The sequence below is a fragment of the Rhyacophila brunnea genome, unplaced genomic scaffold, assembly GCF_057557595.1.
Source record: "Rhyacophila brunnea isolate RB1 unplaced genomic scaffold, BYU_Rbru_1.0 scaffold_12, whole genome shotgun sequence".
NCBI lineage: Eukaryota > Metazoa > Arthropoda > Insecta > Trichoptera > Rhyacophilidae > Rhyacophila > Rhyacophila brunnea.
In genome coordinates, this window is record NW_028232774.1 from 10,694,635 (window position 1) to 10,721,665 (window position 27,031).

The window sequence follows — 27,031 nt, forward strand, 5'->3', positions numbered from 1 at the left end:
TTCTAAATTGCAATGGAAACCAAAAGTGACAATTTCAATTGTTCATTTCATTTCGGAAATGTACCAATCTCAATTGTTCATATAAATTTGGAAATTATACATTTTTGATCGTACATTTCAATTTGATAATATATTATAATAGAATAAATAATAAATTGAAAAAGAAATCAATAAAAAGCATAACGAACCTTATTGGTTTGCGTTGAGAATGTGACTTCGCCGGTGCCCATATTTTCCACCTCCTCTTCCACATTATGCGTGACGCCGTCTTCGTTTTTAGTAAGCACCTGCTTGGTTGTGGTCTTCACGACGACGGGAGTGGACACGCTGAGGGGCTTGCCGCCCTTCGTCCGTTGTGAGACGGGAATCTTAGAGGTGGGTGAAGTGGGGGAGGTCGTTCTGATCTGTTCGGTAATATAAGTCGTTTTCGTTTCGTCATCGTCCCATCCTTGCCGGGGAGGTGTGTCGCCTTTGCCGAATGTCGAGAACTTAGTTGTGTTAATCTTCTGAATATCAAATGTGGCGGGTAAATCTTGTGTTTCCTTTTCAATACTGTAATTACAGCTCTTGTCATCAAAATGTGAAGGGTCTATTTGCGAGTAATGCAGGATCAATTGTCCAGTAACCGGATCTCTCACGGCGGTGCTGGGTTCGATATCTCCAGTATCGGGGTCGATATCACCGTATTCCGTTTTCACGCGGCCAGTGACGGGGTCGATTTTACCTGACAGAGAGATGGTTTGCGTAACTGTCGTCCTGGCGCCCATGAGTCTCGGGTCATCGGGGTCGACTTCGATGGTTTCTCCGGTGATCGGGTCGACCATTTGATATACGTAAACCGTTTTCGATGTGACATTGTGAATGCGGCCAGTCTTTTCATCAATGGAGCAATCTTTGGGGTCGATTTCTTTGAACTTTCCGCTCTCATCGCGCTGAGTGATAACGAATATCCTGATAATAATGAGCCTTCCAGTTCGTGGGTCAATTTTGCCAACTTTGGTGTAAATTTCTCCGGTAGTAGGGTCGATTTGCGAGGCAGAGAAGAGCGGTTCGTGATTTTCATCGAGTTGTCCGGTGGCAGAGTATATTTGTCCGGTTGTAGGGTCAATTTTAGTAACAGCAGGATCGATTTCAGTTTGTTTGACAACTTGTCCAGTTTTCGGGTCCAAATATCCATAGATGGTAATAATATATCCAGTCTTAGGGTCAATGAGGCCAGTTGTGTAAATGGTTTCTCCGGAGGCATCTTTTGAGCCTGGAGTCCAGATTTGGTTCGTTTTTGGATCGACTTTGATGTTCTTGGGATCATTGCTGGTGATTGGTTTTCCAGAGATGGGATCGACTCTATTCTGGATAATCCTGATAGATATAAGCCTGCCATAATCCTTATCCGGTTTACCAGATTTGGGATTGACTTGTCCATGTTTAAGCAGAATCTGACCGGTGACGGGATCAACTTTGACGTCCTTTGTATCAAGTTTTCCAGTCTTGGGATCTGTGAATGTGATAGTTCCCTTGATCAGATCAATTTGACCATATTTAGTATCAATCTTGTTGGTATCAGGATTGTACTGTCCGGTAGAGCTTTCTACATGGCTGTTCTTGGGTTCAATAATACCCTTCTTCGAATCGACCTTTCCTACCACTGTTGTGACTTCTACAATTGGGTCGATCTGAGTTCCAATAGAAATCAGCTGGCCTAAATTGGGATCCGGCTTGTTGGTCTTGTGGTCGATTACTCCTGTGATCAGTACCTGTCCAGTAGTTTCATCAACATGAACCGGCTTAGTATCCTGTTTGCCTGATACTGCGTCAGTGACATAAATAACTCCATTAGTAGGGTCAATCAAACCATACTTGGTGGAGATATTTCCTGATTCTGTGTCAACTTTACCCTTAGAATGTTCGATCTGCCCGTTGGCAGTATCCAATTTACCTGTATTAGGATCGATCTTAGCAGTTATTGTTGTAATTTCAACAATGGGATCATCTTGCTTGGAAACGCTGATGATGTTTCCAACATTAGGATCGATTTTACCTGTTTTGGGATCAATAGCACCCGAAGCGATAACAATCTGTCCCGTTTTCGGTTCAATATATCCCTCTTTCGACACTTTTTGTCCAGATAGAGGATCAGTCACGACCAATCCTCCGGTCTTGGAATCGATAACACCATATTTGGTCTCGATCAAACCGGTAGTAGGATCCAATACTCCTGTAGAATGTTCAATATCGGAGTTGTTCATATCAGGTTTCTTTGTCTTAGGATCGATTCTGGTAATGATAACCATGATCTTCACAATCTTAGACTTTTCTGGCTCCTTATGCATTCCAGTGGCTTGCGCCAGTCCGCTGGCTGCAACAGGAATCTGAGATGTAACCTTTTCGGGAGATTGTCTGAAAGTGGCTGTGGTCGGCGAAGGCGTTGCCGGAACTGACGGCTGTGAGACAGGGGTGCCAATTGGCGATGGTGAGCTTTGCCTGACAGGGCTAGATGGCGGCAATGATACCCCTATTGGAGTCCTTGGGGCGACTTCTTCTTTCTTGCTTTCGACGCTGAAAATCTGAGCGAGGTAAGGATCGACTTTACCGGTCTTAGGGTCGACAACTCCTTGCGTGACCACGACTTGTCCAGATTTCTCATCGACTGTTCCTTGTCTCACAGTCTGTTTGTTACTCTTCGGGTCGGTGGTTATTATTTCACCGGTTCCTAAATCGATAACACCATGCTGACTCATAACTTGCCCGGTTTCCGGGATCAAGACTCCAGTTGTTGTCTCTGATTTACCAGAGGTAGGATCAATTTGCTTTGATTTTGGATCTAATTTAGCCGTGACGGTGATTACATTCACAATAGGCTGGCTCTCATTGGCAATTATCATGTGTTGTCCAAGAGAAGAATCAACTTTACCCGTCTTCGGGTCAACTACACCACTGGTCACCGTGATTTGACCGGTTGCCGGCTCGACCTGGCATTTCTTGACTTCTAGTTTGCCAGTTTTGGGATCTGCGGCAATAATGTGGTTGCTCTCCGGCTCAATGAGACCATACTTTGTCAGGATATGACCGTTGGCGTGTTGAATAGCAGGTGTGATTTCAGTTTCAGCAGTTGACTGATCCAAATGTTTAGTTTTTGGATCAATTCTGGCTGTAACAGTGACAATCCTTAGAATGACATCATTTTCTTCACCGACAATCATTTTTTGACCCAAAGTAGGGTCAATTTTACCAGTATCCGGGTCAACAACTCCACTAGTCAACAAGATCTGTCCCGTCTTGGGGTCGACTTGGCCAGTCTTAGTCTCTGTCTTCCCAGTGGCAGGGTCAATAGTTGTGATTTTACCCGTTTTAGGATCAATAACACCATATTTAGAGCTGACCAATCCTGTTGTTTTGTTAAGAACAGCGGGGGTAGCTTCTACCTTACCGTTCAGGTAATCGATCTGTTTAGTCTTGGGATCAAACTTAGCAGTGATGGTGAATATTTTGATGACGGCATCGTCATCTCCAGCAATGATGAACTGTTGTCCCAAAGTTGGGTTCTTCTGTCCAGTTTTGGGATCTACAACACTCGATGTGAGCATCAAATGTTTGGTCGTAGGGTCAACATTGGCTTGTTTGACTTCTTTCATGCCTGTTTTGGGATCGGTCACATGGATCTGTCCGCTTCTCGGATCAATCAAGCCATACTTGGATAGAATGAATCCATTAGACTTCTGTAGGACACCAGGAGTCTCTTCAATGTCGCTCTTTGACAAGTCAAGTTGGCGCGTTCTCGGGTCGAATTTAGCGGTTATAGTAACCAGCTTGATGATGGCATCATTCTCATTAGAGATGATAATCTGCTGTCCGAGGGAAGGATCGGGTTTGCCAGTCTTGGGATTGGTGACTCCTGAAGAAATAAAGATCTGACCAGATTTGGGATCAATTTCAGCTTTCTTGACTTCTTGCTTGCCCGTTTTGGGGTCAGTGCAGAGAATAATGCCGCTCTTGGAATCGATAAGTCCGTATTTGGTTTGAATGAGTCCATTCGAAGACTGCTGGATTCCGACGGAGCTGTCGACGTAGCCGGAAGCCGTATCGGGCTTCTTTGATTTTGGATCAAGTTTTCCGACCATTGACAAAACGTTAACGATTCCGTCGTGTTCTCCGGCAATAACGTACTGCTGGCCGAGAGAATTATCAACTTTTCCAGTTTGCGGATCGATAACATTGGAAGTGAGCAGAATTTGGCCAGTTTTCCTGTCCAATTGCCCTTGCCTGACTTCATGCTTGCCAGACTTGTAGTCGACACTTATGATCTTACCAGTGTTGGGATCGATGAGTCCATGTTTGGTGACGATCTGTCCGCTTTCAGTGTCAAGGAGACCGGTGGAATGATCCATCTTGCCGTTTGCGGCATTCAGTTGTTTGGTGTTAGGGTTCAATTTTGCAGTTATGGTGACAATCTTCAAAATAGGATCGTTCTTTCCGGCAACAATGAATTGCTGTCCCATAGTGTTATCTTGTTTGCCTGTTTTGGGATCAATAGCACCCGGTACCAAGTAAATATGTCCAGTCTTGGCATCAACATGTCCATGCTTGACTTCAGTCTTTCCTGTCGATGAATCGGTAACTGTAATAGTTCCATTTTTGGGATTGATGACTCCGTAATCGGTATCAATATGACCGGTAGCATTATTGACTAAACCGACTCCGTGCTGAACGGTACCATGAGCTAGATCCAGCTTCTTATGCTTGGGATCATACTTTGCGGTCACAACCATAATCTGCACCTCGGTGTCTGTTTTCGCACCGACAACTGGTACGAAGACCGGTGTCGGCAGATGATGAGAGCGTTCGCCATCCAAAAATGCAGCATTCGGATCAAATCCTTGCATGGGCGCATTCTTAGCCACGGGGCTGAATGAACTGGGAGCTTGGGTGTCGAAAGCGCGTTTAGATGTGGGCGATCGGTTGGCCGGTTCTTTAGCCTGCTCTTTTCTAGCAGCCGACTCGACATAATCCAAGCCAGGAGTTTTAATCGGGGACTTATTTTTAGGATCGTCCAGAGTCTTCCTCTTTTCTGCGCTCTCAGCGAGTTTCTTGTCTTCTCCCGGCGCATAATTGAATGCGAGGCCGGTTGCCCTTCTGGTGTTGGGACTCTGTTGATCGTCAGGTGATCTCTGCTGTCCGTCCTTGTGTGGCTCTTTCTCGTAACTGAACCCACCCTGGATGAAAGGTTTTCTGGTGGGGCTCTGATTAGGATCTGATTCGGTGTAATCGTAGGGTCTGGTAAAGCCCATTTTATCCGGAGATTCTCCCTTGGACGGACTCTTTTCCAGAGTGCTGTCAAGATTGGAGCTTTCATTTGACGTATCCAATAGAGCAGTTTTGGACTTTGATTTTGGATCTTTCTGTTTTTTCTCCTTAGCTTCTTTCGGTGACTTTTCCTTGACTTCTTTCGGTGACTTTTCCTTGACTTCCTTTGGTACTTTTTCCTTAACTTCTTTAGGAGTTTTCTCCTTCGGTGTCTTTTCTTTTCGACCGGAGCCGAAGAAGAAGCCTCCTCCGGACTGTTGTCGCGTCAAAAGATACGCACGTTTTTACGCAATGAATAATTTTGAATGGTTTTTTATTGGTGGTGTTGCCAGGAAGATAGAGCACGGCACGAGTAGAGAGCAGGCGCGGGTTTGATAAGGAAAAAAGAAAAAAAAACAAAACTAAATAAACAATCATATATACATACATAAATGCTATTTAAATGGGTATCTTCGTGTTGACTCAAATGGCAAAGCATGCCAAAGTAAAAGGCCACTCAGCGAGTGAAACAAAATAATTCGATAGCCGGAATAAAAAAAATTACTTTCGCACAATAACTACAAAACGCTTTCAAAATAATATTTTGAATATATCCGACAGTACCGAAAGGTGGAGGTTGGCTGTTAAGATCCGCCACAAATAGTGCATATCAAATTTTGTAATGTAGTCAAATGTGTTTGTTTTTATTGAACTAAGACTACAATTTACAAATGGTGTTAGTTAATTTTTAAGTCAATTAACCCTTTCTAAGCGTTACGAATCCCGACTTAGTACAACAGTGCGCGTTGTGATTTCAAGCATCAATAAATCGTAATAAATGTCAGTCAAACATACACAAATAGAGTAGTAAAAAATCGGGTCAAGTTCAAAAATGATTATGACAGAACCTAATATTTTATGTGACTCTAAAAATAAACATTCGTCGCCTAAATCTGATAAGAAATCACGAACAAGACTTCTTCATTGAAAAAATGCCAGCTTACTCGAGCGGCGCCATGACACTTACGAAATGGTGCTGGACTAATGCGTCGATGACAGATTAACAAGTGTAAGAACAGTTCAGTATTCTTATAGTCTACCGGCTACCATTTCGACAAATATGTCATACACATAATGAATAATAATATGGTTTATGACTTTTATGAGCATTTTTGTTGAGTGTGTTGAAAAAATATCAGTCATAAATAACTCATTTTTATAGCATCCAGGACATCTCAAACTGTGTAACTTTTGTTTGAACTCGCATACACATTGCAGCACTGCAGGCCGAGTATAAATAAATCATCCTTGAGAACTACTGGCTATTTGAGAGTGATGTACTTACCACCAGTGCCTGGTTTGTACCTACCATTGACCCCGAACTGAATGGAATCGAATGACACATAGTTTATATAACAAAATGGTTTATTTTTCGAATACCTATCACAATTCGTAAAATATTAAATTTCAAACACTTTTTGCACTTCTAAATGCTTTATAGTCACCACAATTTTATTTTCAAGTTCATTTGTTTTTTTTTTATTATATTACTTCAATAACCTGGTACTAGAATAGGTAATCTCTTATTTTATTATAATGACGTGATAGTAAGTAACTCGAGTTATTTTCGACTATAAATATAAGAAGAATTCTACATAAAAAAAATAGTAGTCATGAATCAAACCCTTTTGAATAGTATTACGAAAAAAATAATTCTCAAGTGTCTGTCTCACACCAGCAGACGATGATTTGCCGCGCAGTGTATAAAAATTCAGTAGCGCGGGACCTGGTGTTTGCGTAATACGACAATTTCCGCATTTATGCGGGAACGGGCGTCTGAGTGTTCGTGTTTTTTCTTTATAAATGGCTGATAACTAGGGTAAATAAATAATTTTTGTCTGTTTCACCTAATACTATAACCAGAAAATAGTATTTAAAAATGTTAATCAATGATAAACAAAGAGACATATTAAATCGCGGACTTCTAGGTATATTTAAATGACACCTGGTTCAAATTATTTTCCGAAACTATAAACTCGCGGATAATATACTGGCAGATAGGCGAATGAATGCAATCTCCAAAAGCATTCCTTTTGTAAAAATATTTTGTAAATTCACTTTGATCAATGTAACTTTCGAATATTCTATTTAACAGTTTACGCACCAAATAGTTTTTCAATCACTAAAAAACAATATAACTAATTATATCGCAAACTCGTATCGTTACAAACACGTCAGTCAAATGTCTTCGGCGCACATGCACTAAGAAGCGATAAGACACTATATACGCGGCAAATTTGAATTGGCCCGATGACTGATATATTTTTATTCAAGACACGCTCCCGAAAAATATTTATTTAAATTAGATAGAACAAAAGTTTAGGCTATCCATTGACAGATGTCAAGAGAAGGATGATTTTTGAATAAATTAAATCAATATTCGAATTATTCGCGCCTGGCGGAAAGCAGTACTAGGCAAACGAAAATCGAAATGACTTTAGTCAGCTGACGCGCGGATGACTCGCGCGTATAGGCTGACTAAAGTCAGTTGCCGCGTTAGAAAGGTTAAACCCTGCCCAACCAAATCATAATAGTTTTGGTATATTTTGGGCAATATGACAAAAATGTGCAAAATTTTCATTCATACTTATTTGTTTTTGTTGGATTAAGAACACATATTACACATATTGTTAGTTCATTTTTTTAAATTCATTTAGCCCTGTCTAAACCAAACTATAATAGGTAGATAAAAAAAATTATTCTATCTATAAAATATCCAAAGTTGTGTATGATTTAATTGCATAATTTTAGATATTTTATAGATAATCGAGTATTTTTTGACCATTATCTATTATGGCTTGGTTTCCCAGGGTTTAATTGAATTTTAAAAGCTAACCAACGCCATCTATAAATTGTAGTCTTATTTCAATGAAAAGATGTGCGTATGACTGACAAAGTTTAGTGTGCACTATTTATGGTGGATCTTAACTACCCACCTCCACTCTTCGCCACTGATATCGGATAAAGAAAATTATCGTTTTTCAATACTCCAGTGCAGAAAATTGACTGTTCAATAATATATTAATAAGCATACATGATAGAAAAACTTCAAAAAGTGCTTATTGATATTATGAACTCTGCCAAAGGAACATTATTGCAATTATGTAGAGTAAAAAAACAAACTAAACAATCAAAAATAAAAAAAATTATGTGCATTCATTTTTTTTTATTGCAATACATAGCTGAGCAGGCTTATACTTTTTTTACGTAGTAATAATGATAATAAAAATTATTATAACTAAATTCTGTATCTCCAAAACAAAACAAACATGACAATATTATGTAATAATAATTATTCATGTTTAATAATAGCAAGATAATAATGACAGCAATCAGTTTAAGATAATAATTTATTATATAATGATAAGTGTCATAACTTTAAGCAATTATGAAGCAATGTAAAAATATACATAATTTAGTGATAAATCAGCTTGTATTCTGTAAGATAATATACTAGTGGACATACGTAAAATATACCCTACAAAATTTCAAATACGCATTGTATGTACAAACATACATCGCATATTTTTTAGTAAGTATGCTTTGTTTTGGAGATACAGACAGATGTATATCGAAATATAAATTTAACGACTACACAATACGTATATAAAAAGACATAATCTCGAGACGGGGTAAACAAACAGTTCTTGCCACAGACAAAAATAAGGGGACAACAACAATGACAATTTCAGTCACATAAGACATCGGATTTTTTTTTTCTTCTAATCTCTTAATATTTTTTTTAATACTTAAAATATATTTTTTTAAATTGATTTTGGATAAATATTTGCGATTAGTCAAATCAATTTTGGGAAGAGCTGTCAAAATAGCTGACAGGTGATAATTTCATTTTTAATAATTAATATTATGAAACGATTTACATTTATTTCACAGAGAGGCAATATACAAACTAAACACTATTCTAACAAAGCTAATTACAAAATATGTCAACAGCATTTTATATGAATTAAAAATGATAATACTTTTACGTAGTATAATTGAATTCGGTACTTACTGCAATATAGCTAAGTTAAACTTGACAGGATAAAAATATCCGTAATATTTGTTTTAGATAACCGTTGCAGAAAGCGTTAGCATAAAAACAAACCTTGGATTTTTTGGCAGACTTTGGTGTCTTCTCGTTGTCACTAGAAGTGTTCAGCGCCGACTCGTCAATCTCGGTTCCTGATAAAAAAATTAATAATATGATGATAGTTCTTTGAAACCTTGTTTAGCCATAGTTTTAGATAGACCTGGATCAATGGTTTGGTTATTATCCGCATTTATGTAACTAGTTATTCACGTCGAAAAAGTTAAATTAAAAAGAGTATGTAATTGAAAGCCGAGCGATTATATTGTGTCACTTAGAAAAAAAACACCAAAACCATCGGTCAACATTGATCATGGTTAACTTCCTTTATTGATGACTATAGATCCACCAATATAAGTAATTGTTCGCTGAGTGAGGGCGCCACATGCTAACATTTGACGTATCATTCAATACTTCTTATACTGGGATGGGCTTAGTTCTAAATTCGAACGCCTGACGATTTATGATGGTTTATCTATAGTCTAAAATGTTAAATTTATTTTATTTTCTAAGACTATAATTTAAAAAAAATATAAGTAAATCATTGTTAAAATATTTTTATATATTTTTGGGCACCCAATATGCATTAGTCCAGGATACCTTAAAGTGAAATCCAGCCTTAACTTAATCATTCTGTAATATCTTGGTTTACTGCAACATGATTGACCTCACCGTTTTCATTTGGAGACGTTGGCGAACGCAGACTTTGGTCATTGGAGGAACGATTCTCCTTGTCCTTGTCTTCCTTAGCCTTCTTTTCTTTATCCTTGAGCTCCTTCTCCTTGGCCTCTTTGGCCTCCTTCTCCTTCTTGGCACCAAATAGACCACCAGCCGGCAGCACTTGCACCGCCCCCGCGGGTTTCTAGAATACCGAAAACACAATTATTTATTTTTTTGAATCCTGTGACATAAGAGAAATTGACGAAACTATAAAATGCACTCCCATAGCATCGAGTTATCACCATAAAACTAAACAAGCATCCCAGGTATCATCAGCAATTTGATAATAAATGGGGGGATAGTAATGAAGATTAATTACTATACGATTATCAATTTGACTGTCCAAATGCCACAAATTATGCAAAATTTAACATATTAGAGATGTTGCTAAATGAATTGTTTGTACAAATGGATTGTTTGTACATTTCGTACGAAAAATAACGACACCACCTGCAGACAAAATTATCAATGCTGAATATCAATGTACGTATTTTGGGACTCCCTAAGCATACTACGGTAAACTTAATAATTTTCAATATGAAACTTCGTCTGGCAGTGTTGTCTGCTTATTAAATTTTCAGTGAGCACTGTTTACCGATATTTTGGTCAACAAAAATATTTTTTATAGAAAATAACGCAAGTCGAAAATCCAACCATGGTCAAATACCTCTCACAACAATACCTGAATTTTACTAATTGAAACTGTCAGTTGAAATATTTTTTTTTAATTGTTAAAAAGAGTTTAATTAATAAAAAAAAATGCATGTATTTTTGACTCACTTAGATACAATATCAGTCTCAGTCAAGTGTACATAATATACTTATCAGCAATCATTTAACCTTCAAGCTACATACTTTCTTCATAAAACACTTGAATAAAAAGAATTATTGTCCATAATCCTAAAACAGTTTTAATACAACTTTCGAACAATTTTTAAACAATGTTTATTTTTTAGCACAAATATATCCTGGTCGGGACAATGCATGTCATCTATTCACAGATGAGATGAGGGTTTGAGACAATTATTGACATTTTCATGAAAGACCCTTTCATTTTGAATTATTCATTTAGATTAAAAAGCTGAATAAGCAACAAAAGAATCAAAATATTGTTCTTGGATTGATATATTATTAAGTCGTTGATTTCAAGAAAAATAGCTAGTATATCGTCGGTGTTTTGTAAAAAGGGCGAATTAACCAAAATGCTACTTTACAGGAGGAGGATTTTTATTTTTAGACATTTATTTGTTTTTTACCTGTAGATGATTGTAAATATCTAACAAGTTTATAACAAAGCTTAGAAAAAATACTGTCATTATAATAGGTATTATTATATAATATTTTAAAAGGCCTAATATGTCACATTTGCTTTTTATTTCGTAATTTTAATTAATTTAATTTTAGTCGATTATCGTTTTTAAGTACTTTCCTGTGGAGATAAAAATTCGCCGTTTTTGCACAACAAAGCTAGTGGGGTACATATTGTATTTTCGTTAAAATCTCGATTTCGCCAAAATGGTTGATTCGCCCTTTTTACAAAACACCGACGATATGTAGCTGTTTTAAATTATAGAATTGAGGTGCTACAGATTAAAAGAGTACAAAAGACATATAATCCACAAATGAGTTAATAGGTATTTATTTTCACATGACCACATACATATTTAAGCGTGAAACTGGATTCAAGCAAGAACTGCAATGTATACGTATCAGAGTTATATTCTTAACATTGGAGTATGAACATGGTGTTACGTATTTTTGTAGCAACATGTGATTTGAATGTTTTGATCTGACTTAAATACTATAAAAATAAATAAATATTTTTTTATTGGGATAGTAAAATTCTACAATTTACTCAACTTGGCCACTAGTGCTCTTGTCTTCGTTCAATCGTCAACACCTCAATTGTTCTTTCATTGATATTCTCAAACGCTCGATGGACACTATGAGTGCCATTGGTACAATTTATTTAGTAGATAGGGTAGATCGCTATTGTCATTTCTATGCGGAGCATTAACCAGGCTTAACAAACAGACTTTTTATAATTTAATGATTATTAGCCATTTGCTCAACCCACAAGATACTTGCTCTGGGGAAAATGCGCATTAAAAAAAAATGTGAAAATAAGCTGTTTAAATTAATATGCACTGTGGTGTTTGTGTGTGCTCAATGTTTAAAAAAAAATCATTTATAAATATTGTAATATCGCCATTACTTAATCAATTATTGTAAATGATAATAAAATCATGTATACTTTAAAATGCTGAATTCCCTCAGTCGTGCAAATTATTCATAATTTTAAGCAAATTGTGCCTTTAAAAAATCATGCATAAAAACTATTTCTAAACAAACTCATCATTTATCCTTCTCATATTTAAGATTAAAAAATGAAACAAGATGACTATTTTTGCAAACCTAGATATCACAAAACTGTTGATTCAAAGCAATAATAATTATTCGATTATTTTGAATATAATATGTAATATGTACTCAATTATAAATTTAAGTTGATAATAAAAATAATGTCTGTAATGTGTTTGTGGGTTAACGAGAGTTACGTTAGATTAGCAAAATAGTTTTCTTATACAAAAATAAACAGTAGTTTAATAAATTGCGTGTGTTTGGAATCCTACAAAGCGGCATTACTAGAAATACAGTAAAACCCCCTTGATTCAAAATAGACAGGACAGAATACCAAAAAAAAAAAAAATTCTAATTACGGAATACAAAATATATGACAATTTTTTTATTGTTTCAATTTTGTAAAATTATTTGAAATCAATCAAATAGATTGAATGAAAAAAAATTGAATTTCTAATTAACCATGTTCATATTAACGGGGTTTTACTGTATATCAAAATTTCATGCATTTCAAAATATTTTATATGAAGGGTGACAAAATACAAATAAAATAATGACCAAATTAGGGTGACACACAGGAATAATATAGCCCTACAAGAATCACATACATACAAATTGTGGTGGGTATACATGGGACAGAACAATAACATATTTAATATAAAACTGATCACAGAAACGAATATTATATAACAAAACAAGATGTCGATGGTGAAAAACTGACTACTCGTAACCCAGTTTTGCGTCAAAGTTGACCCCTCGTAACTGATTTTTTTGGCCAAAATGGTCTATGAATGCCAACTTGTTCAGATTTTCCATACCTACCTATCTGTTAACTCAAGGTTACAAGAAACGTCATAAAACTGATCAAAATAACAAAAGTAGTTACCTCGTAACCATAATGTATAGGTGTTAATGTGAAAAGTTTAAGTTACGAAGAATCAACGTTACGGCTTACGAGGTGTCAACATTAAATATCTTGATTGCATTGCAGAATGACGCATTTTAAAAGTTAGTAGCTTGCATGTGACACGTTTGGCAGTTTTTTCAAAGTTTTTTCAAAATTTCAAGATTTGCAGGAATTAAAAAATGTAATACCTGTAGAATGCCATGCATTCTATGATAGTCTCCCTCATCATAATAAATCAAGCTGATTGAGATGGGAATGAGAGTTTCCATTTAGAATGAACTGTTTCCTTGTATCACAGAATTAAGCTTCTTTTGTCGAATATTGTAACCTCGTGAGATATATTTTCGTCAATAACTTCTATGTTTCATAAAAATGTTAACATTATCTGATAGATAAAAATATTGTTTCACTATTTTTAAACATAGTGTATTTTTGGTTTTGCTTTATTTTCAATACTTTTCGTTTTATTCTCAGTTTTAATGCTCCCCTGTAAAGTAGTGAAAATGGAGTGGTCAATTTTTTACCATCGATGTGATCCTGCTTCAAAAAAGCACTAAATGATTTGACAGTATCCAGATTGCAACCATAGTCAACAAACATTAAATTTTGTTTCTATTTTAATTATTATAGCTCCACCATATTAATAAAAAGGTAGGTAATGAAAAATAATTAATACATTTAATTCTTGTTCATGAATTTTCATAGACAAGGTAAAAAAATTAACAGATGAACTCCTTCAGTTGAATCTATCTTGTGTGTGCTTGTTTCTGGAGACAGGACATACTTCTACATAAAAGGTGGACACCGACACATAATAATATAATAAGGGTGATGTCAATCAATAATATTAATACATTTAAAAAAATATATATATTATTTTTACCTCTATGTAGAAAATGGATATATATTTTTATTGTGGCGATACTAAACGAAATTAGAATTACTTGGATATTGTACATGTAATGTAGAGCAAAACTTACTTAAAATATTGTTTTTTTTAAAAGGGCAACGTTTCTCGCAGAAAATAAACGATCCGGAAGTCTACATTATCTGGCAAAAAGCGCCATATAAATAAATGTACAATATTAAACAATAAAAGCATTTTTTGAAAAATACAAAATTCCAGGACATTAAACATTTAATTTAACATGTAATAAAATATTAAATGATTGTATTTTCTTATTAATTACATTGTAACAAAAGAAAAAATTCTACAAACTCTGATTGGGATAGATAATACAAAAACATAATATAGAACTATTAACATTATAAAATACGAAAACAGGGACATTACCTATGTGTGTCTTGCAAAAGCATAAAGCAAAAATGTACAATACTTAATTAAAATGAAATAAAAAAGGTAAGTCAAATAGTAATTAATATAAATATAAAAATCCACAAGCAGGCGAACATTTTGAAAATGGCTGAGGGGGTAGGCTTTAGCTAGCTTTGAATTGTTTATAGGTTATGTTTGCGACCTTATGGTTTTCCTTTTGAGCCTCGTACTCTCCCTCCAATGAGCTAGAAGAGGAGGCGCTGTTCGTCCCTGCAGACGCCTTGCGGAGAAGCTAACAAACAAGTCAGATACTCTGGTTGAAGCAAGGTTGAGAGACAATACAAAATTATCATGCGTCTCGCTCGTCGAGACAACATAATAGATTTTTAGCACACAAACAATAACACTGCAATTTAAATAAAATATTATGCAGACTGAAAAAAACGTACAATGTCTTTTGCCAGTAATCTTATTCCAGTGGTGCATTGTAAGCCAGACAAAATATCATTAGTTTTAAATAGTTCTGTCGTAATTTATTATCATTTATATGAATTCACTTCTCCATTAGTAATTAACTAATTACATACTGTCAAAATATAAGAAATATCTCTTTAGGCTATCTTTATAGAATCATCGAAAATATTCTATTGTAAAATATATTTAATAGTTTTAAACATTAACAGTTAGTTTGAATAAACTAATATTTTTGGTGTACGTAATAAGACAAATATGTCATGTCGGTTAAATTTTTGTAGATAAACATGAGATTAAAAAAATATTACAAATAAAATTACGAATACTTTTTACACTAAGTATATTAATTTATTATAATAATATGAATACAGTCAACTAAAATTTTGATTTTCATAATTTTGAATAAATTCTAATGAAAAGCGCTACAAACAATTATTGTTTACGAATTAATTGCGGCACATTCTCTCGGTGCAGAACTAACAATCAATAAAAAACAATCTAACTTATTTAAATAAAACCTAAATGTTTAATAATCGTGTAATAAACTAATGTGTGCATATTTTATATTGTAACTTAACCTCCTAATACTGTGTATTTATGTTGTCACTTTAAAAAAAATCAGTTATAAAACCATTGATAACTTTTATATTATGTATAAAGACAAAACATGATATCAATTTAAATTATGTTTTACAATATATTATATAACACAATGACTTCATTAGATATTGAAAATGCGATGTCAATATGATAAAATATCTGGACCCCGTGTGAGGTAAATGATACATGTGAAGTAAGCCAAGGACCTAATGTATCTTTTGTGGTAGGGGTAATAAACGAAATTCTGTCATTGATCTTCGATTTATACGGACTGGTACAAATGAGACCTACACATTTTAAATTTCGTAATTTTGTTTTTTGCCATATTCTAATCATAAAAGTAACATTTTGCCCTTAGCTCACTTGAACTTCCAGAATTATTTTTAATTGTTTTCGTGGTTAATCAAAATTGTGAAACAACATTTTGAACAAATAAATCGATTAAAAAATGCTATTTTTAAGCAGAAATTAAAAATAATTAAACGAATGACTATTAGAAAAGATTTCCGATCAACAAATAATGATATATTTGGTGTGAAAATTATGATCTATCCAAATCAATATCCACTGATGACGTTTGAATAATGAATTGGAATGACTAACCTTATCTTTCTGCTTGTCCTTCTTAGCAGGGCTCTTCGGCTTGACGATCTCCAGATCGGGAATGTGCTCTGGCGGATGGGACATCGTGTGACGCTTGGAACCATCATCAGGATATTGGTTCTTGCCGGCGAGAGCTGGAAAGAAATAGAACAATCATTGTAGCAACTTCATAGTATCAAAATCACTTTTAAATACCGAAGTTGGACATACCGACCATTATAATTAATAGTGGTGATTTTTTCTATTCACATTCTATAGAAATATAAAATCTATTTCTATATTGTAATATATTTCATACCATCCATGCTGCGCGAAGTGAGGTGTCTTCCGCTGAGTGATCGCTGGAAATGTGGTGCTGGTCTCTGGATGGGTGACTTCTTGCTCTCGTAATGGGTGCGTCCTGAGTAACGGAATCTTGAGCCGAGGCGAGGGAACAGGGCAGACTTGCCGGTCGGTTCAGGGGTCATGAGCCTGGTAAAAGATAGTAAATTTCCAATATTCATTATCAATTTTAAAAATATGATTCGCTGAGGGGAAAGTTTGTTTTTTTATCGTAACTTTTTAGTATATTATCCTGAACGTAATTATAATTAATCCATAGTAATAAAATAATAGGAAAAGATAAGGGAATAATGTATTCTGCAATACAATCACTTCTACTATACTAAATAATATGTTAAAAATGTGGGAAAAAAACATACCTGAAGAAGGTGTGATGTTCTACGCAGACTTTCCAGAGTTTCTTGGCGGCGCGGTGGTTGGCAAGTTTGAAACCCACCGTCGATTCGTACTGTTCAAATTCACCGGGACGAATTTTCACGTAGAAGTTGTGCCGCTTGTAGCTGATCTTCAGGATCTTGGGCCACGCAAAACGGTTTATACGTAGTCTGAAATTAGAAGAAACCATTATCATACTATTCCGACCTTAATCACCTAAACTGAAAAGCTTTCCATGCCCTTTCTCAAAAAAGCAAATCACTACTGAATGAAAATTATTAGTCTTTTGAAATGATTGAGACATCTCAATAAATATCATGACAAACTTCAAATGAGGAGCATACATTCAAAAAGTGATTTGTCACACATTTTGAAAAATGCCGTTTATTGTCAATTCTGATAGTCCATATTTAAATCTATAAAAGGAAACCAGAATCAGTGTTCAAAGAACCTTTTATTTTTATTTTTATTGAATGAAAATTTAAAAAAAAATATAATGCCTAGATTTTCATTCAAATAGTGTTTTGCCCACAAGTTTCATGCAAATCGTGTTTTGTCCAAATTTCTAATCAAAAAATGAACGCGAATTTTGGATTATACAAAATACCAGGTTTCAAATTCTTTCCTTAAACAGTTTTATAATAAAAAAACCATTTTGAGTACAATATGTTTTTCTTGATTATCTCAGCTCAACATCTATGTGACAAATCACGTTTTGAATGTTTGCTCCTCGAATATTAAAAGGTTTTTAGATATTTTTTAAATTATGTCTAAAAAATGTAAGCAGTAAATATTACCTAATTTAAATTACATTTGTACAAGTAACAATCATGGCATCGGCGAGTATGAATTCATTATATCGTAGTCAATATTTAATATTCTTATATTCATACTGAGGTATTTGAACATAAACAATGCTAAAAACTAAAAAGTAATTGTTAATTTTATACAGTTCTATCATGTGTAATTTCAGAATTGGATATATTTTTAAACCGTGTTCTCTTAGAGCCAATGATAGCCATGAAACAATTGACTTGTTCCACAAAACAACTCACTTGTCTCTGTAGATGAGTAATCCTGAAGAGCAGACACCAAGCATGATGTCTACACCTTCAGAGTCTCTAGCGGGGTGAAGGTCCACTCCATACATGGCCAGTTTCTTGGCATTCTCCAGGTAGTTCAACTCAGCTTCGGCGGGTGTTTGCCCTCTGTCAAAATCATAAATAAACCATTAATAATGTTGCAATTATACATTTTGAAATATAGAAAAAGTACTTTCAAAAGAAATTAGAATTGAAAGGTGTCGGGAGAAGACATTGTTGATGGAAAGTAAAAGTTATGACTCACTTATGTGTTCTGTGTAGTTCCATGACTTTGTCCTCCAGAGCCTGTGTTTGACTCGGTGCAAATTTGAATTCTTTAAGGTAGTTGGAACCCATTTCCTGGACATCATAGTCTCCAAGTTCTGACTGCACCTATAAACATAAGTATGTTCGATGATAAGAACTGTAAACATACAATTTCTAGCTGTCTACTCATACTCTACCTTTGGGTAAAAGTACGTAGTTATCAATAAATTTTAAACTGTTAAAATTTGACATGAAATATTACATAAGTAAAATAATTCCACAAATTTTGCCCTGTGTTGTTTTTCCCCATTCCATTTACTAAGCCAAAAACCCGAACACATAAAATGAAAGAATATAACTTTGTAATAAACTGGAAAGATAACATTAATTTTGTACCGCCATGCTAAAAAGAATCTGCATAGTTTACCCTGTGTGGCATATCTGCACTTATGTAAAATTAGTCGATAACTGTCAAAAGAATCTGACCGTACCCGCGTGATTCCACACGTGGTACATATCAAAATAAGTGCGAAACACAAAAATATTAATAAAAATCAATCACAATGAACGAGAGTTATCTGTACTTAATTATGTGAGAGTGTAATTCATTTAGTTTTATTTATGTACCAAACTAAGTACAATTAACTGCATCAAACAAGAATATTTGCAAGAAAAGTTGCTTGCTTATTTAAAAAAAAAAAAAACTCTCCAGTGAAATTTTTTGACTAGTCTTGGTGGTGGTTTTACCCCAACACCAGAGATATCACTAAGTCGTCCACAACGATACGTGGTTTCAATAACACAACGTCACTATTACCATGGCAATAATTGAATAATGTAATTGACATGTTTATTTACCAGGTAACTGCCGAGTAGAGCGTAGGTGTTGAAACTGCAGGGCAGCCTGGAAGCCAGGATATCATTGCGGACCTGCAGACACAGCTGATAGCGGGTGAGGTCTTCTTGAAGAGTTGCAGGATCGGGTGGGTAGAATTTCACTTCGAATGAAAGCTTCCACGGTTCACCTGAGACAATATTTTTGTTCAATTTATTGATAGCTTAACAAATTACAAAGAAATTGAACTACTAATAATATAGGGAATATTGTGAACTTCTTGTATAGATCTGTACTCTCTATAATTATTGGTAATTACAACAAAAAAATATACTTATTCCGTTTGCGGCATTAAATGCACTGTTGTAAATAAAAAAGTAAACGGCTTGCTGTTGATGTCTTGCTTTTTAGTTACTTAATTACATACTGTTATTAATGATTTTACGCGATTGTTCATTTAAACACTGATACTGATAGCTCACTTTGTAAAAAAAACTTTTTTTTAGAAGATTGTAACACTATTCTATAGCCAACATGTCATGGTTGTAATTTTATAGCGCTGTATGTAGTATAAAGGATGAAAACAGGTGTCGGTGACATATATATATATACAAGCAAGAACAGGGAGGTTTACAGTTCCGTAGATGACTGCTAAGATGTCCATAACCATGATATAATGGTAAAGATGTTTCTATGTCAGCACTGCCTTAACAAATACATTGATTGACATAAGCATTTGTGAAGATGACATACTCGTTTTACAAGTAAAATAACATGCAGTTTATTTAATCATTAGGCTTAGTAACATTACTATCAATTTCACTTTCATATATATAAATTTCATATAAAGGTGGTTTTTCATCAATATCTTTGTTAAGTAAATGTTTTTTTCAACAGGAAAATGATATTATGTTAAATCCAAAGATTTCCAATTCTGAATCTAGAGCTCACTAGGAATTGAATAATTGAACAAACATTTAAAATATCCTGGATTTTTCTAATGCATTGAAGCCTTTTTGTACTAAACTGTGTGATACTGTGATGATAAAAGATTGTAAATAAAAACATCCTCACTCTTGAGAATTTTGCCGATTCTCTTGTCGAGTTCGAGCCATAGGCGAGGGTCTCTCCTGTCCTCGTATGTCAGTCCAAAGTAATCCTTCTCCAGAATATTGAGTGAGTCGCATATTCTTTCCAATAAGTCCTGTCCTTTCGCCTTTCTCTGCAAGAATTTAAATATTTTCAATAATCAGTCCAACTTTAGTTCAAACCATATTTTATATTCATTTCATTCATTAAAAAGATATAGAGGACTCAATTATTAATCTTTACAACTAACTGCATCTATAAAGTATAATTTTTGTTATTTGGGACATGATAAAGGGGCTAAGTGTACGTAAAATACATACACAACAAAGACTATAATATACATATAAAGCTTCCATTACTTCATGATAGGCATACAGTAAAATATGCCAGGAACACAGACAGATTAATAAATAGAATTACGATAGGTTATATCCCAATACAGTACATTTTGACGCAGGGTTTGTATGTGTGAGTGTCATATGAAAATGAACCACGCATTATAGACGTGCAATAGTGTGTGTTGCAAACAATAGCCAATAAAATAGTACCCCGTTTACACGATAGGTTATATCCCAATACAGTACATTTTGACGCAGGGTTTGTATGTGTGAGTGTCATATGAAAATGAACCACGCATTATAGACGTGCAATAGTGTGTGTTGCAAACAATAGCCAATAAAATAGTACCCCGTTTACACACGCGCGGATTTACTGCTGACTGTACGTATTATCACGGCCATAACATGAAAATGCACGTGTAAAGATGTACTATCGTATAAGTTGCAAGATTTCATGCACGGATCAAAAAAGTTCAGAAGCTTTTGAAGAAGAAGCCGGAAAAAAATACAAACTACACCGCGCGCAGAGCATTTTTGACATTTACCAATTTTCGCAACCTTTCAAATAGCACCATATAATGACAACGCGTCTTGCTTACACTTGAAGAATGGGATTGGCGAGACAATCAGCACTATTACGTGTCAATAGTTATTATCATGATGGATTAATTTACACACTATTGGTGCCAGTAAATCAATGCACATGTACAGGCGCTATTATTTAAAAAAAATAGTTGAACTGAGATCAAAGTATTTATTTTATTACCAAAAATTTGGATAAAAAAACATCTGCTATAACAGCAGTGTAATTTTTAATAATTCTAATGCTTTTATTTGATATTTGCACAAAACATTAGCAAAAGCTTTATGTATGACGTCTCTGATAGTATAAGTATGGCAGCGCCAGTCTTGAAATAATAACAGATGCCGAGTCTCAAGTCGTTTGTGGTCATCGCACGTTAAAGGGACTAAGTAAAGTCTCTACAGCTGCTCTCAAAAGCAATAATTTCCGAGAAGCTCTTGAACCAAAACCAATACTGTTCTAATAATAAAACCACTGTCAGATATGAATGAAGCAGAATTGTAAACAAGAGAGAGCTCTGTGCAAACATTATTTATTTTCTCCTTACAAGTTACATGAGTCATTTGTGTCTGTAGAAAAAGGGGTCTTGACCCTTTGGTATCAATGTTTATCTGTCTATATTATATATCATAATAATTATCATGATGATTGATGATACTCACATCAACATGCACATCCATAATGGTGCCATCGAGCAACTGCACTTTGGCCAGGGCGGCCTTCCCTGTGCTTGCCGATCGTTTCCGCGGCGACTCGGTGCCCGCTGCCACACCTTTTCCCTTCAGCTCCTCGCTCATTCCCGTTGCTGTCTTCACCTCTTCAGGCATCTTGGCCTAGCGCTGTCTGGAAGCAAAAGAGAGAAATCATCAGGCATCGATCATACTCTTAAATATTCCAATTAACAGTACCTACTTAATCTCAAGATATTAAGTCCAGTGGTTCAAATCAAATATGCTGAAGGGACACCGGTGCCTTTATGTAAGAAACATACTGATTATCGAGCACAATGTAAGTTGAGCACCTTTAGTTCATTCAACATTTCAAACAAGATCAAAAATAAGTGATAAGGTAAAATTTTAGCACATTCAAATATTTGTGTATTTTAGCATAGAAAGTAATTGTGTATTTTATAAAGGAAAAAAAACCAGAGACACAAAATGCCAATGCATGATTTCATTCAACAATGTATAAAAAAATTATCAAGAGTCACTATCTATTACATAAGAAAACATGTTTTTTTTTAAATAAAATATACTCACCAACCACAATGCATAAACAATACAAACATAAAAGCAAGATAGAATGCTTTTTATCATTGAGTAAGTAGGTATATATTTATACAATTGACTAACTTCTAAAAATAGGATTCTAGCTCATATTTTAATACCAAGAGACCAAGCAGTGTTATCAATCACAGTGGTATACAAACGGTGGGTCGCAATTATTACAAAAATTATATTATTCAATTGATGCCAGGAATTTATTGGAATAGGTAACTCACATAATTATTATGAATCCTAAGTAAACCAGGATTCTTAAGTAGTTTTTAAAGTTAGGTTAGTGTATAGATTTTATTAATTAACTTCCATAGTTAAGGCTATACCTCAGTTGAGGCATGGTCTAAAAAGATCTTATATTTAGGATTATTTCCAACATTATACTAAAGAAACAAAGCAGTTGAATACTCAAAGCTTATGGTACAATCAAGTAGAATAATATGAAAAGGGCTCAATTTCCAAGACGCTGATTTGATCTGATCGTGACTAAACTTGAACTATAAAAGAATGGTATAACATTGATGTCTTTGATATGTGGTATTCGAGGCATACGCTAATGTTTCTATAGACAGCAGAAAGAGTAAAATATCTCCTTATGAAACCAATATGAAAGTCCAGCTCCCTAAATTGTGTCTCTAAAGAGTTCTGTAGGTCTTTGACCATGTATCCAGAAGAGAAAACAATAATTTGAAAACGTAGACTATCCCTGTGGAAGAGGGAGGTAACCTATAATAGGGTATCTCACTACCGTCAGAGTTCAGGCGATGCATACAGCCGACTATGGATTGCCAGAGAAACATGCCATTACCATGACATTTAAAAAGAGTTGTAGTCCTTAACAGTGAGGGATACGAAATCGAAGAATACTTTGTCGAACATTTGAAATGGGGGTTCCAATAATTAAATAGTTGAAGAGGTTCAGATTTATCATTTGATATATTTAGATACATTTCTGAATATTTCTTGGAATCACAGAAAGGAGTGCTTACATCAATTTATTAATTATTATAAATATTATATACTATAGCAACCACGCCAATGAATGAAAGTGTGTTGTCATTTATTATATAGATTAACTATGGATTGAATAATCATTAATAACATCATTTTATTACAAATAATGAGACTAACTACTACATAATATTATTAGTATTACACAAACTAACCTTAACATATTATATTGATATGTAACTGTGTATAACTAACTACTGTTAGGTTTTAACAATGTTTGTTTTCCATTATTTTAATACACTTAGTTGAAAGTGCTAATCGGTGTTAACATAAATAAAGGATTGTCAGTTTATAAGGCATCATTATTACACCTGGAGTTGGCAGGCATACTATCAAAATGTGTAGGTAACATAGACACCAAATTCGCATGATAACAATACACCTACCTTTATGCAACAGACATGACACAGAAACAAAAAGTTTAAATTGACCAAGGTTAATTGAATTTTATACAAATTATAAATGGGGAATTACTCTGAACTGAGAAACTTTAGCATGACAATATTATCAAAAAAAACCTACTGCTGTATTGCCAAATTTCACGAAAAAGGCAAATAATAATATTAATGATCTGTGGATTGAGAAAGAATTGTTCAATTAATCATATTAAAAAATACAGTGAATACAAAATAATTATCTCAATTTGAGTTCAAATAAATCCGGCTAGCTGGTAATGCACTCTTTGGCAACACATCAAACGAAATTGAAAGGAATACTTGATTAGTTTTATTGTGAATTGGTAAGACTGTACCTACTAAATTTGCCATAAATAATTATTATACCAACACACCAAAAACTTCGGCCATAATAATTATCTCGGACATAGATATAGATTCTTAACAGCAATGTTTAGAACAGCGCTGTCCAACTGATGGCCCGTGAATTGCCATTAACTGACTTCATTTACCCATGCTCTTTGGCCCCGAAATGTTTGCTAAAGAAAAAATGGTCCGCGGCCTAAAAGAACTTGGACAGCGCTGGTTTAGAATATGCCCATGGTAAAAAAGGATAGGAAATCTTTATACATTTTATTGTAATAGGTAATAAAATTGGGTAGGTACCTATGTTTGTTAGAGTAAGTATATTTTTGAAAACTTATTATATTTAAATTACTCTGTTATCAATGTTATTACGATGTAATATTTTTCACCAAATATAATAATTATGACAAAAAACATGGACTTACTAAGGACGCAGCATGAGAAAAATAAAAGAGCCCTCGAAAACCCTGCACATACACAAATGTGGGTCTGCTCATATAAACTTCATTCTTTCGTAGAGATAAACATATAGATTTATAGATCAATGTAGTTGAAAAATATACTCTACCAGTACATATTATTATAATACCTATATATTGTAATATTGAAAATCTGCATTTTTGTTTTTACAACATTGATGTCAAACGACTTTGCAGCAAATTAAATCTACGTACATTGCAAATTTCCGTTCATGTTTTGACCTATTCTACTAACATGTCCATTTTTAATATTGAGTTGTATGGGAGGGAGTGTTTACATAATATAAACCAATATGTATAATGAAATAATTAAGTACTATATTTTGTCGAAATTGTCAATCCAAACAGGCAAAATCAAGGCAGAATTCATTGGCAAATTAAAAAAAATCAAGAAAAGAAAATAAAGCATCATTAGATAGGTCATTATTATTGCAATTTAATTTCGATTCGATAGAACCATGATTTTGTATAATGTAATTATTTAAAATAATTATTATTGCAAAAAATGAGAACTGCAATTTCTAATAATAATTGATCCATAAAACAATGAAAAGCCTGAGAGGTAAGTTAATTATTACTGTTTACGATGGCCGATTGGCGCATTGGGCCGTGAAACAAAAGCAAAGAAAAGCAATCACCACCATTATTATTAGGTGGATGGTTATTGAAGTAAGCGTTAGCATTTCGCAAAGCGTGTAATTTCGGCATGACCTACATCTTGTACATTAATTTAGCATTTACTACTATTACTACTGCCTTTGATTTCGCATGTCTATTGGTCCAAGGTGCTGAGACCGTTTTCACATACACAATATGAGAGACGCAGTTTCTTTTGAAATTCGTCTACTTAAGACAATAGTATACACGAAATTTCATGGTGATCCACTCTTCACCTCCGTAACTTGGTAATTGACGGGAACAGCGCGCGCACCTCGGATTCGTCTGCATAATATGATAGGACGAAGTTTTTATTGTAATCCGTCAAACTGAGAAGATGGTATGTGTATACCGCGAATAATGACTTGACGTGTATACTATTGTCTCAAGTAAATGAATCACCAAACAAACAGCGTTTCTCATATTATATACCTATAAATGAAGTGTCCCAGCACCCGGTCTATATTAATTCTTATCAAACAAGTAATTCTATGCACTGAGAATGTGCAATTTTAAAAGAACAAGAACCAGATTTAAAATAAGAATAATGAATCATTTTCAAATTAGTATCATTAACTTAAAAACAAAAGTTTAGAAAAAAATATTTAAATGTCGATCTTTTTATTAACAACAATCAACTACCAAACCGGAAACAACTCAAATAACAAAAAAAAATGATTTAGTTTGGTATTTCGAATGTTTTATTCAATTTTATTATTATAGCGAACATCGCCGAGACTTGTCCAGGAAGCATAATTCCAACACAAAGTATGATTCCAAACGCGCTACCTCAGAACAATGAAAATGTCTCTCCATAATATATATAGATAGATACCTACCACCATTGACATATTATTATAATTATTTATAATAAAGCCATTGTGTCAATCCCAGAAGAACTGAATAGTATATTATTCTAATTGACACTGTTCCCTGACTTGAATTTCCGTTTTTACGAAAATATTATGTTTAGTTTATGAATCCTTTTCTATATTCAGATCGTTCAACGTTTATTTGCCTTGTTCTCTTAATCCGTTTGCATATTATTATGATGTTAAGCAAAAATAACAATTTATGCATTGCATACGTAGGCTAAACAAAAACATCTTGTAGTCCGTGGAATAAGTTCATCTACCTGTGATCAACCGAAAAAGTATAATCTTACCCCAAACATTACAATTAGATTGTGATATTGAAAAAAATACATAGGACAGTAATTGCACACATACGCGATTACAAAATATTAATAAAATAAAAAAACTAAATAGGTATGTCTGTGATACTCAATAATTGAAAGGAAAAGTTTTAGTATGGAAATAAGTACCTTCCTAATACCGGTCAAATGGTAGCACACCCGTCTGACCTCACTAACTTGTACTTATGCAAGGCAACACAACATGTCAGAACAACTGAGATCCATGTCCATATTTATGAAAAATTTACATAAGGAACATGAATACTGCCAATTCTTTACAATCAATAATTATATCGTATTGCGACAAAATACAATTCAGTGAGATACATATCTGCCCGAACATTCATTTTTATGTCACCAGCCATAGAA

At 34.3% G+C, this 27,031-nt stretch overlaps 1 protein-coding gene across 7 annotated transcripts in view; it reads right to left on the reverse strand.

The window, feature by feature from the left end:
• Window positions 1–27,031, reverse strand: part of cora (erythrocyte membrane protein band 4.1 like coracle) — a 101,230-nt gene that overhangs the window by 11,272 nt on the left and 62,927 nt on the right. For 4 of the 7 annotated variants that reach the window (XM_085960755.1, XM_085960754.1, XM_085960759.1 and 1 more), the window contains 12 exons: window positions 21,945–22,125; window positions 20,347–20,494; window positions 19,296–19,462; window positions 18,436–18,563; window positions 18,144–18,296; window positions 17,073–17,258; window positions 16,670–16,842; window positions 16,372–16,505; window positions 14,897–14,986; window positions 10,103–10,292; window positions 9,449–9,525; window positions 189–5,555 (listed from right to left, as the gene is read on the reverse strand). In XM_085960755.1, the coding sequence (XP_085816881.1) occupies window positions 189–5,555; window positions 9,449–9,525; window positions 10,103–10,292; window positions 14,897–14,986; window positions 16,372–16,505; window positions 16,670–16,842; window positions 17,073–17,258; window positions 18,144–18,296; window positions 18,436–18,563; window positions 19,296–19,462; window positions 20,347–20,494; window positions 21,945–22,109 (6,978 nt within the window). In that variant the 5' untranslated portion in view covers window positions 22,110–22,125. The remainder of the gene's footprint in view (window positions 1–188; window positions 5,556–9,448; window positions 9,526–10,102; window positions 10,293–14,896; window positions 14,987–16,371; window positions 16,506–16,669; window positions 16,843–17,072; window positions 17,259–18,143; window positions 18,297–18,435; window positions 18,564–19,295; window positions 19,463–20,346; window positions 20,495–21,944; window positions 22,126–27,031) is intronic. The other 3 variants (XM_085960758.1, XM_085960757.1, XM_085960756.1) reach the window with 1 other exon arrangement.